The following is a 13056-nucleotide window of genomic DNA, read 5'->3' as shown; positions in this document are numbered from 1 at the left end:
CCACTTATTAATGCAATACAGCCTGTAGAATGCTGGTCAGATGGGGACAGTCTCCTTCTCTAGAATTATTCCCAAAGGCCATAGGCATTAAGTGCAATAGCCCTGAGGATATTTGGGACACCTGTGTAATGTGGGAAAAGCATCCATGTATTCAGGATTTACCACAGTGATGCGGTTTCACTGCTCTCAGCTATCTCCCAACCGCCTTTGCTCATCCCCAGCTCCTGGTGCACTGCATGGCAATAGGGACCCGATGAACACTTGATGACTTCATTCAATGGAACATTCTGAATTCGTGCTCACTTCATGGAGTCAACCAAGACGTCCAAGGTAAGACGAACAAAGTGCAGTGACTAGGCCCTGGCAAAGAAAGGTCTCTTTAACACTGCAAATCCTCTGTCCTCCATGCCGCCTATACCACACAGAAGATGGTGAAGAGTGAAGCAGCACAGTTAGGTGATAAATAGTAACCCCACCACCAGTCTCTTGTTAAAGAAACAAAAGGGAGAGGTGGGGACTACTGTGAGCTAGACACTGAACTCCATTCCCCTTTCAAAGGCAACAGCAGCAACATAGCCCTAGTTAGCTGTTGCCAGACAGAATGTGGGGCCAGCTGATTAGATTCTCCAATTTTCAAAGAAGCTAGAGAACTGAAATGTTAGGATAAATTCAATTTGTATGGTAATTCAATTTAAACAATGAGTGCCAAAGAAAACATGACTGCATTCTGATCTCAGCCCATGAGCTAGCATTTGCAACCTCTGATCTAATTCTTCCCTCATCTACCTGAGTTCTGCTGTTGCTCAAAGTTCTCAGCACTGTGGTTGTGAGAAGAATGGCACAAAACCAGCCAGAAGCACAACACTAAAGGAAGCTGGAGAGGAAAGCCCCACCGCAAACCTTCAAGATTTCTCCTGCAGGAGGAGAGTGAAAGAGGCAATCCCAGAGCTCCAAGAAGAAGCCCAGCACAGCCCCAAACCCCTGATCCTCACTTAACTCTGTCCCCTCCTCTGTTAGTATGGATTTCTTAATTTATAACACTTAGATTCTTCCTTTTCCCAGAAAAAGGCTCAGTAAGGACACTGAAAGTTGTGATAAACAGCACAGTTATGACTTACCTATACACATTTCATCATCTGTTTCTGCATCTCCTATGCACTGAAATTTAAATTCATTTAAGGAATCTGCAAATTTCCTCTTCGCTGAAGACAAATCTAGCAAGAAAAAGAATAAGAAACATGAATTACTGACATAAGCTGGCTTTCCAATTTGCTACACTTTTTAATCCTTCCACTACTACAGCAGGCAGCAGATTTCTTCTTGAGTTCATTTCAAAGTACAAAACAATGTGAATTCAAGATAGTACATATTGTTTATAACATGAAATGCTGAGCTGCTTTTAGAAGTTAGTGTGTTTGTTGCATTTGCTTGGACAATTCTAGCCCTATTTCTAATTCCTCCAAGCTACACAGCAAGTCCTGTCTTCTCCATTTGATACAGGTGGGAATCCACTTGCCTAAGGAAGTCAGGGAGGAAGTGTGGCGTCAGCATCTACAGCCCTCCACGTGGGCTTTGTTCCTGGCCCTCCATGTGGTCGGTGAAGCTGCCCCACATCAGACCCAATAATACCTTCCCCTAGCCCAACTCATACCGCAAACTGCTTGAAACTGCCCTGTCCCCACGGCACAGGAGGACCTGGACTTCCTCTTCCAACTCAAGTACGCATGAGGCCTGAGTTCTCAGAACCCTCTCAAGAAGAGGGGCTGGCCAGCCTGACAAATTTCTGCCTGAACTATCTCCCTGGGTCACCACGTTCCACCACTGCCATGAGAACAAAGCCCTGGCAATGTGTGGGGTTGGGGTAACCCCACACATGGTATAACCCCACACATGCTATCTACAGAGAAAGCTCTCGGAGACCTTGTCAAATTTAAAAAGTTTTCATTTAAGTCAGTAAGAAAAGCCGATGATCCTTCCATGAACCCTCAGCTTCTGTTAAAGGTACAAAACCACCAAGGTACCTTTCAGTGGCCTGACAGGCACGGCTGCTCAGTACAAATGTGCTTAACTTAATTCCAAGTGCAGCCTTCCTGCAGATTAGGCTAATCATTCAAATTACCCTCCTCCAAATTCCCCTCATTGAAGGGGAAATGGCATTATGTTCATATTCCCAGAGGAGGGAAATATGAGGCATAACTGGCAACAAGGCCTGGCTTTAATAAGATATTTGGGGGGTGGGGGGGAGATGGGAGAATTCTGGCTTCACAGATCAACATAACCTAGTGGGATAAAAGCACCCATGATCCTCAGCACTTGTCTCTTTTAGTTCCCAGATCTATCCCTTGAGGTTACAGTTAGATTTTTCCCATCTTTCGATTTTATACAAATCCAACCCCCCATGTTCAGCTCACAGATCTAAGTGTTCATTCCAAACAATGGCTAGCAGTGGAGCAGCCCAGCTGGCGTCCCGGTCTCAGGTCTGGGGCCCAGGGTGCCACACTGGACACCAGCAGCTCCTGCTCTGAGGCTGCCCTCCCAGTGGCTCAGATGACACAGGTCTCGAGCTAGCTGTGCTCTGTACAAGGTCCTCTGCTCTATACCAAAAGAGGAAGGCAGTCGGAGTGGAGAAGGAGAACACAGGAGCCAACAGCCAATAGTCTCCAGTCTCCTTCTGGTTCAGTCATTTTAATGGAATGGTCCTTGGGCAGAAAGTCCAAAGATGCTGGCAGGAGAATCAGGCATCTCTTAGAACTGGCCAACGCAGGCTAAGGATATCCCTGAGAACACAAATCACTCCTGGCAAGAAAGAAACAGATGCATCTGAAAGTCAGAACACTGTGTAAAGGACAGAGGAGGCCACAGGCAGGCAGGATGGGAAAAAATAAAAAAGGAATGGTAACTTTTCAGAGTGGAAGACAAAGCCCTCTAAGAGAACCGAAGTGTGTAGTGCATGGAATGTGGGCATGGTTGCACGCTGTGTCATTTCAGTCAGAATGCTCCCCCGATCAGAATTCACAAAGGCCCGAGCAAAGAGTAAGAACAGGGCTGCTTCTCTATCCACCTAAAGATCCTCCTGTGCCTCCCTAGTAGGGCAAGAAACACTCAAGCTGGACAATCTTCTCAACAAAGTAGAAAAAGGTGAAACATAAGCCAGGCTCAGGAAAGCTCCCAGCACGCACCTGAAGAGCTGTGCTGCCAGGGGCAGCTGCAATGAGGATCAAGGAGTGGCTCATACTGTACAACTGGGCCTTTGTGGGGCCTTTTCACAGGAGGACCCATTTAGCCAGGAACTTATGACTGGAAAGTAACCTGAATTCATTGTCCAGTGCCACACAGCACACCCCACCGCAGCACAAACCTGAGAAGCAATGTGGGCCCCACAAAGCTGATAAAGAGGCCGGTCCCCCTGATGGAAGATTAGGTAATGAGTACTGGTATGGAGTCAATACTGGGCTGTAGGCCAGTAAGGACAGCTGGGTAGAGTGAGAATCCCAATTGCTGGAATCTGAAAAGGAACTCACCATGGGCTTGAATGACTCATGAGATCCTTCTGTAAAGGTACAGGGGACACCTGTTGTTTTGCTTCTTCAACACCCACTCCCCCGTCTTTGGCACAGCATGTCAAGCTTGCTTTGGAAGACCTCCCTCCCCTACTTGCACTGCATGGGGTTCTGATTATATACTGATCAACCCCTTCCACAGCCTATGGCCCTCACCCCAACCTCCACTGGCTCCTGGATTCAAGTTCAGCTCCATCATTTACCAGATATGTAACTAACCCAGGGTTAGTCATAAAGCCTCAGTCATTTCATCTGACAGTTGTCAGCCCTACCTAACCCCATCGGGCTGTCAGGAGATCCAGTGAGGCGCACTGTATAAGCACTCTACACTGTAAGCTTCAGTTCTAGGCACAGCTGGACTATTCTTCCCTAATATATAAATCCTCCAACAACAGGACCCAGGGAAGGTAATCATCATTACCTGTAATGAATGAAAGCTTGGAGAAATTAAAGGACTGATGTAAAAACACACAGTGTCTACAGAAGGGACCTATGACTCAATCAAGTCTTCTGACCTGATATCCTTATAGCATGTGGCTACACCATGCTGCCTCACTCCACTAAGATAAACCCCTCCTCTGCTACTGAGGACAATGAAAAGGACATCAAAAAAAAAAAAAAAAAAGTCACTACTTCTTGTCTACTTCAACCCAAAAGGATGGGTGGCATCTTATGTAGATGATCGCCCTGGATAAGCAGGTGCATGGAGACTTAACTTCTGGAGTCTTCACTCTAATGCACACAAGAACCCAGCGTGCACCTTTCAGTACGAGGAAGGGAGAAGGAGGAGGCTGGTGTTGGTGCTGGGTGCGTGCCAAGGTTCGTGGTACCCTGCTCACATAACCCCACTGTTTCATGTTCAGGCAGTGCGAGACCCACCAGCTAAGAGCCAAGCAGAGTCAATAATATTTACTGTTGCTAGAAAGGCAGAATGCTGGCCAGAGTGGAGAGAGGTCATGCCTGGCAGCCTCTGGGGAGGACAAGTATCCGCTTTATAGAGTGAGAAGTCTCTGCCTCCGAGTGAGGAAACCAGGTGGGTAAGAGATATATATGGAAGCAGCTAGAAACCTGGCCTTGAGGGGCTGCTGTCTGCTCACTAGGGGAGCAGAGGAAAGTGCCCTTCTCTTCCTGGAGATGCCATACTCTGCCACAGCAGATAGTAATCTGCATAGAGCTTAAGAAAAGTTAAGCTAAGTATAATCCTTTTTTACAGTAAAACAAGGTTTATCATAATTTTTTAAAAGTTAGAATCTACCTTAATTTACCACAAATTAGGCAATTTCCTTTTTGTCCTTAATCTACACAAATTTTACCAGCAATACCACAAGTCTAGCCATTTCCTTTTCTGTACAACTTAACACGCATGTGCATACACATATCCATGCATACACACAAACATGCAGCATATGAACACCCACATAATGAGGGACTTGAGGAAACCATACAATTACATTTATTTTCAGTGCATCTATTGCCTTTCTCTGACCTCCAACATCACCAAAATTTCATATAACTACCCTTAAAATTTTCTGCTACTTTGTCACACCTCCCTGGACTTAAAACTGATTAGTTAATAAAGACCCACTGTCAAGGAAAATCCTTGCAACAGGATTGGCATCTTGGCTGCTTAAAGCGCAAGAATCCTCAAGTCCCCAGGCCTTGCTCATCTCCCCCTTCTCTGAAAACCAATTATGTGTACCCTCAGCGCCTTATCATCTTGTGTGGGGGATGATTCTGGAACTACCCATGAGTGGTTTCATCTCATAATGTTTTCGTGCCTAGGACAGGGCTGGGAAGTGGCCCTTAGAACCTGTGGTGCTGATTTGATAAGGCACAGCCATACAGGTTGGCTTCCACGTGGATTGTCTAACATTCCCCAGATGAAAGGATGATGGTGGGAGCTGAGAGATGGATGCCAGCCCCCAAGAGACTACAGCTTTAATCCACAACCACATGCCCAGGTAAAACTCAACAGAACCAAATTATCTTTCCTCTCCTACCCTCTCCCAAAGGAGCCAACTAAGGGCCTCTTTCTGTGTCCCCAGTTCAGTAAAGGGCACCACCATTCATCCCACCACACGAGTCAGACACCTACGTGTCATCCTTGACAGTGCAGTCCTTTGCAAGTCTGTACATTTGGCCTCCTAAGCATCTCAATTCTGCTCACTCATCCCCAACATTATCATCAACAACCCCTAAACCAAATACCCCCATTTGCTAGGATAACTGCAACAGCCTCCTCTCTGGTTTCCCCACACCCACTTTTGTCCCTCCAGTCAATCCTCCACCACTGCTTCCCAGAGCTCTAGGGACAATGAACAAGGACCCTCTGAAGGCCTGAGAGGCCTTGGAGGGCCTGAGCCCCCTATCTCCCTCTCTGGGTCCCAGACATCCTGGCCTCTGCCACTTCCTGGAATGTACCCTATTCCTACCTGCAGCCCTCAGCATAAGGGTTCCCTCCTCCAAGAAGTCTTCCCTGACTTCTCTAACCAGGCCAAACCTTATCCTATTTTCACATCCTGAGTTCTATGCAACTCTTCTTCATAGCAATATCATATTGTTCAGGTAAGTCTTCGATTAATATCTTCCCAACTAGTAAGTTCCATAAGGATGAGGACTGTGTCCCTTCATGCTCACCCCTGTATCCTCAGAATACTGCAGAGAACAGGGACCACAGAAAGAACAAAGGAGAGGGGAAGTTGGGCACTCCACTAGTTCATTACACTCACCAAAGGTGAACTTCCTGATTCTATGCTTGACAAGTGGGGAGAAAAAAAAGTAGATTAGGTATAGTAGGAGAAACTTTCTAATTTATGTAAGTCTGATTGGAACATGTATACATAGGAATCTGCTTATTGTTAAGATAAAACCACCTTTCTTGGTTCTGTCTACTGAGGAAAGTTCCCACAGAGCTGCAGAGAGAGCCACCAGCAAGCACAGAAAGCAAAACTTTCTCTACACCAAGGGACCAGGAGAAATGAGCAACAAACACAGCAGCGTTCAGCCACAGTCATGTGTCCCCTTTCAGCCCCAGCATGTCCCCAGGCCTGGAGCTAAAAGAGATGAAGAAAGAGTTCCCAGAGACCCTTCTTTTCTCTTTCCCTGTATCTGGGCAAGACAGAACTCGTCCTATCAGAAACTCTGTTTCTGCATTCCCCCTACTCACCATTGCCCCAAGTCTGCAAGTGGCATTGTAAACCTAGTTCCATTGCTCAAGTACAAAAAGCGCAAGTGATGTTCCCTTGTTAAAGGGAATTCTACAGCATGAACCCCTGCATTATGTGAGCAAAAAGGAAAACAGATCATGTTCAAATCTTACAATAGAACAAAATTCCCTCATAGCGTTCATCTGGTTTCTGTGATGCATGGTCTTACCTGTGGCCACTAGGTGGCGATTAACTGTATCAGAGAAGGTGTGCTAAGACTCAAGGAGAAAAGACAGGGCCAGCCCTCAATGCAGGGCTGGGGACAGATCCCTTCCAATTAGTAAAGACACCCAAACAAGAGAAGAACTTTCCAGTGCATGTGCAATCAGCTATGGAGGGAGGGGCCCTGGCCTCCATGGGGGAAAACCTGCCCTAACACATGCAGAGGACCTGTCTTTATCTTATCCATCCAAGCCTGAGATGTGGAGGGGAAGGGCTGGAAGGATGAAGTCACCACCAACAGGTCTCTCACCGTGTTTCCAATCTGGCTGGAGCAGACTCACCAGAGAGATGAAACCCTTTCATCTCACCAGAGGATGCTATGCCCACCAACCCTATCCACCACGGCATGTCTATCACGTGCACTCTGATTATACGCGTATATCTGCATACTTTTCCTGAGGCCATTTCCCTAAAACTCTATTTCCTAAAAATGAGGCCACAGCCAGCACAGACTCTGGAGAATTTGTTTTCCAACCAGAGCACTAAGGCTAATGAAATTTTCAAAGTTGATTTTAAAAATGAAATCACAAAGAACAAAGAAAGGTATGTCACCCTCTTCCAGATGAAGTTTCCAATTCTATTTACATAGAAACCCCCTCCAAGAATAATATGAGACCCAAACCCACCTAAATATATATCCAAAATATATTATGCATTAATTTATTGGGTGCTCACTATGTAATGTGTACCTAAGTATTTTAAACTATTTCATTCTCACGACTATCCTACTGAGTACATATTATTACTTCCATTTTGCAGATAGGGAAACAGCCTCAGAGAGGTGGAAGAACCTGTCACAGTCGCGCAATGACTGGTAGTACAAGGAACCTTGACTCCATAGCTCTTAACTACTACACAATATTACCTAGTTTACTCAAACATTTGAGAATCATTTATCCATGTACTCAAAGAAATAAAAGGCTGCTATGTATATACTTGTATATCTTGAGGAGAATACAATTTAGAAGGGCCTAATCTGCTTATGTCAATTTACAAATTAAGGTAGAACATGTTAAGGCAATCAGAAAGGACAAAAAAATAGCTAAAGAAGTGTAAGCAGGATATTACTCCAGCTGACGCCAGCGGAGGCGGCCTCCCAGGAAAAAAGAATAGGGAGTGGCATTTAACTGAGCCTCCAAAGTTCAGAACTAGTTGGATATGTAGATATAGGGGGAGGTGCTGGGCAGGGTAGACAGGCATGGGAAAGTATTCTGGAAGAACTGAAAGCAAAGAGATGACAAAGCAAAGGACCTACCTAGAAGCAGCAGGAAGTTAAACTTGATGGACAGGAGGCAAGACTGGGAGGGAAGAGAGCTTTAGAATCAAACCATGGTAGGACCTGAATGCCAAGCAAAGGGATCTGGACTTCATCCCTAAGGAAATGGGAAGCAGATTTTTATACAGAACAGAAACAACATCGACTTAAACACTGATTAAGCCTTTCACTAAAGAGCTGGCCCAGAACTTAGTTTGGGACTTCTATGACTTCCCATCCCACTTCAGTGCAGGAACATGCACACCCAGACAGTCAGGGCTTGCTCCCTGTGGATGATCACATGACACCTCTCAACCTGCACATCGGTACACAGTCCACTGGTCAGGCAGGAGAAAAGAAGAGTATGAGGGACTCAAAGAAACTCTGCTCCCTATTGAAAACTCAAAGTTCAAGTCCAGGTATGAGTGATCAGTAGCATCATCACTACACATAATTACATACAAGTGATGAATACAAGGACATTTGCATTTCCAAAGCACTATATTAATATCTTCTCCTCATAACAACATTGAGCTTTAATGATAGCACTTGGTCTTTTAAAGATGAAGAAAATAAGGACTAACTTGATAAGAGTACATCACATTAAGTGCTTAATAAACAATTGCCAATCAATGACCATTATGTTAAGTGCTTTATTCAACCTCAGGTCTACTACAAAAACCCTGGCCCTGGAGAGTCCAATCCCAAACTTGAATTACTCAGCCCTGACACAAAGCAGAACTGAGGCACTGTGTCCAGAACGTCTACATTCACATGATGCCCCAGACCTTATAAGACAGCAGGTCAGTGCAGGAAAAACTCCCTCAAGGAAAACAGTGTTGATCTGCTCAGTTAAAACAAAGAAACCCATTTTTAGAGGGCCTAACCAAGTGAAGAAGCAAAAAGGAAGGGTAATTCCAGGCTGGTTAAGTACACACACACCAAGACAATCAAGGGCAACTCAAAGAAGTATGAAGTGCATGAACTCAGCAAGCCTGGCTTCAAACCCTGGGTCTGCTAATTACTAGCTGTAGACTTTGGGCAAATTATTCATCCTTTCCAAGCATTTATATAACTGTGAGGATATAATACACCTCACAAGATTGTAGTGGGAATTAAAAATGGGTTAAAAATAAACACTTCATGGAAGAGCAAATCACAGGGTGGCCCTTAGGTGCAGATTCTCATTCCTTACCACAAGCACGGGCAGAGTGGAAGTTCACTTGCAGGTGGGAAAGAAGAGAATCAACCAAAGGAGAATCTTAATTAGCAAACTAAGGAATTTTTTCCTCATTGATTTTCTTCATTTCAAACAGGAATTTGTGCTTCATTGATTCACCGAACTACTCAACCCCATTGTAGTGAACTACTAAAAACACATCTGCATCCTTAGGTTTTCCTCAGATGCTTAGAAAACCCTTATTCATCTACACATTTAAAACTTCCTTTCACCCCTTGCAGAGAAAAGACAAAAACCCTGAACTAAATAACAATTTTTTTTTATTTTAAAGAGAGAGAGGAAGGGAAGAGAAACATCGATTTGTTGTCCCACTTATTTTATGCATTCACTTGATTAATGTACCCTGACTAAGGATCGAACCCGCAACCTTGGCGTATCAGGACAATGCTCTAACCAACTGAGCAACCCAGCCGGAGCAACACTATTTTTTAACCAAACTACAACTCAAAACAGCATGGGTTTCTTCTTGAGAAGTTTATTAAACTCAAATGGTGCCTTTTAAATGCACAAGGGAAGAATGGTATCATCAAATCCTTTTCATCAATTTCCTTGGTGAGGGGACCAGCCCCAGATAAAACAGATATAAGAATGAGCATGCTAAGGTGACACCCAAGATAGAAGGGATTTTCAGGGGTCACAAGGCTAAAGTGCCTAGCTTCCTGAAAAGGTGCCATTTTTGCTTTGCCCCTAAGATAGGTATGTTTTAGGGAGGAAAAGTTGAAGGGCATTAAGAGGAGACCATACAAAGTCAGACCAAAGGGTCTGCAGGGAGAGTGGGTCACAGGAGGGCTGGGAAGATGAGAAGGGGTCAAGTGCGAATGCACTAGAGCTCAGGCTGAGAATGGTGGAGCGTTCCTCCCTCTTCCTCTCGGTCGACACCACACAGCATTACTATGATGCCAACGCCAAGCAGAGGAGCAGATGCAGGGAGGGGCGGTTAAGCCCGGCTTGGGCCTCAAAATTTGACTTTTGCTTCTAGAAGGAGCTACCTTCCTAGAGCAGAGCTTCTCAAACTTTAATGTGCACCCAATCAACCAAGAATCTTGTCAAAATGCTGATTCTGATTAGTAGGCCTGAAAGCCAGAGCCTCTGCATTTCTATCAAGTTTCCAGGTGATGCCAATGCTGCTGGAGGCACCACACTCTCCAAGGCAAGGGCAAGGATTCCCACCTGAGACCCTGAGAGCGAAGGTCACGATGCCTTTCTCCTTCCAGCACAGTGCCTACAGCCAGAGGCCCTCAGTATCTATTGGAAGGATGGATTCCTTAAGAGGACTTCTACTGCAGCAGAAGGACTAGAATAAGAACAAGAAATGAGCTCCATCCTTGCTCACCAACCAACTATGGACATGTACATAGGGTAAGTTACTTAACAGTTTCTTAGCAAGTTCCTAATGAACTTCACAAAGTTCAGTCTTAGGAAACCCTTTTGGAAACTAGAGGCTGAACCACTTGATCTGTAAGCTCCCTTCTGGCTCTAAAATTCCACCCACAGTATCTTTTCTGTGCCTTTGTTTCCCCAATGGTGACAGTATATACTGGATATTCCTATGGGAGGCACACCTCTGTCATTCTCAGAGAGAAGTTTCCAAAAATCCAATTGAGAGAACACAGACTCTGTTAGTCTCAGCAAATAACCATAGCAACTAATACCCCCTAAATAAAATGATGTCTTCATGATGATGTGCTGGCTCAAGTAGATTAAGAGGATGATATGTACCACCTCAAAATTTATGGTGGTATACTTAGAGTGAAAGCCAGACCTTCTTGGAAGAGGCTTACAAGTAAAAGAAAAGGCCTTGCCAATAAAATGAAGAAGGGACAGGGAACCAGAAAACTGAGTACATGTGGAACTAGAGCAGGGCAGCCCTGCCTGTCTTGGGTCCACAGAGACAGGATCCATGGACCAGACAGAAGTCCCAAACGTGCTTTAAAAGGTACAGCTCCAAGTGCCGCCCCTTCTTCCAGGGAGCTATCAAGCAACTGCCATTTCTTCCTCTGCCTGTGCCTTTCTCCATAATGGAAGGAAAGCAAACACTGCCACTTTGAAAAAGAGTTCAGGAAGATTTACCAAAGTTCATTATAAAGCTTTTACATGAAGAAGAGGACAATCACAAAACAGTAAATTAGGGTTGATAATGGGTTTCCAAGCCACATTAATGTCTTAATAGGTCACCTCAGGTGCAGAACCTTGTGTTCCAAGGTCTTTGGCATTGTGAATTGTGAATTGCGAAAGTGTTTATAATTGGAATTGTAAAAGAAAAACTCAGCATCTATAAGTTATCTTTTCACACCCTCAGGCCTGCCTCCTCCCACCTCACCATCATATTTGCTCTAAACAACTTTGGACAAACAAGAACCTCACTTGAAAAGCAGAAAAAGAGAAGCCAAGGCCTGTCACCTCCCTGTAACCCCTGAATCTTTTCTAGCAAAGGAAAAAAAAAAAACACCAGCTCAAAGAATGGGGCTTACTTTGCATTCAACTATTATTAACGCAGAAAGCCACAGACAATGGAACCTGGACATAATACACAAAATCAGATACACCTCTGGCTGTTCTCATCAAAAGCTAAGGTAAATGTGAGGGTGTCAGGCAAGACAAGGCTTGGAGAGTAACTAGAGTCCTTCCATCAGGTAAAGAAGCCTAGAACCATGGGTAAGTGCTGGGGCTTTGGGAACGAATTCACAGGGTTCAGAATTCCACCTCTGCCACCTACGAGGTCCCTGTACTCATTTGCATCTGCATGACATAGAGGAAAAAAAAGGACACCTGCTTCCAGGGATTTCTGTGAGAAAAGAGAGAATGCTCAGCAGTGTTTAGCACAGGCACTGGCTGCAGCAAGCCCTCAATAAACAGTGGGTATTAGTAATATACAGTTGTACCCAATAACATAATAAATTAAATGTCATGCTGGTGTATTTCTGTGTAGAGATCAAAGGACAGCCAAGCCACTTGGCCTCCTCCTCCCTCTCACCTTAATGCCCCTCCACCCTGAGGACCTCCCACCATTATCATCATCTGGATGGAATCAACCTAGTCCCTGGTCACCTCAAGGACACTCCTCCCCACCGCTATCACAGGAAACAAGACAGCTGCTCCTCAGCACCCGAATAAGGTTAATTAATACAGGAAAATCTGTCTGTCTACCCTTGGATTAAATGAACATTGCCTTAAAAAAAACAAAGTGCCTAGCAACTTTGAGCAGAGCCATACCTCATACATTCTCACAACTTTGTTTCACTTTCTTTAATCCCTGCGTAAATAGCCAGTTCCCTGCCGCATCTCAAGGGAGGCCAGGTGCTACTGGGACCAAGTAGGGAGGTCCCCAGGTAGGCAACATTCGTCCTCCCCACAGGTTCCCAGAAGTAAGGCCTCCTTACCCAACACTGTCTCCTGCCAAATTCTGGCTGCCACTCAAATAAGAAATTGTGTTTCAACAAGTTCTCAAGAGTACCCCCTCACTCCACACCACAGAATTTGGGAGGCTGAAGACTTTTTCAAAACATGGTCGAGCACCACTGAGGACAGACTCCCTCCCCCCGGGAGCTCATCCCAGCCCTCTGAAGCAGATGA

At 45.0% G+C, this 13056-nt stretch overlaps 1 protein-coding gene across 9 annotated transcripts in view; it reads right to left on the bottom strand.

Moving 5' to 3' along the window:
* Nucleotides 1-13056, bottom strand: part of ARHGAP26 (Rho GTPase activating protein 26) — a 451541-nt gene that overhangs the window by 311534 nt on the left and 126951 nt on the right. For all 9 annotated transcript variants that reach the window (XM_045183872.2, XM_045183873.2, XM_045183874.2 and 6 more), the window contains one exon: nucleotides 1119-1214. In XM_045183872.2, coding sequence (XP_045039807.2) covers nucleotides 1119-1214 — 96 coding nt within the window. The remainder of the gene's footprint in view (nucleotides 1-1118; nucleotides 1215-13056) is intronic.

This window comes from Desmodus rotundus, chromosome 10 (genome assembly GCF_022682495.2).
Source record: "Desmodus rotundus isolate HL8 chromosome 10, HLdesRot8A.1, whole genome shotgun sequence".
Taxonomy (NCBI): domain Eukaryota; kingdom Metazoa; phylum Chordata; class Mammalia; order Chiroptera; family Phyllostomidae; genus Desmodus; species Desmodus rotundus.
Note: the sequence above shows the minus strand (reverse complement) of the source record. Positions and strands in the feature narration are given on the sequence as shown.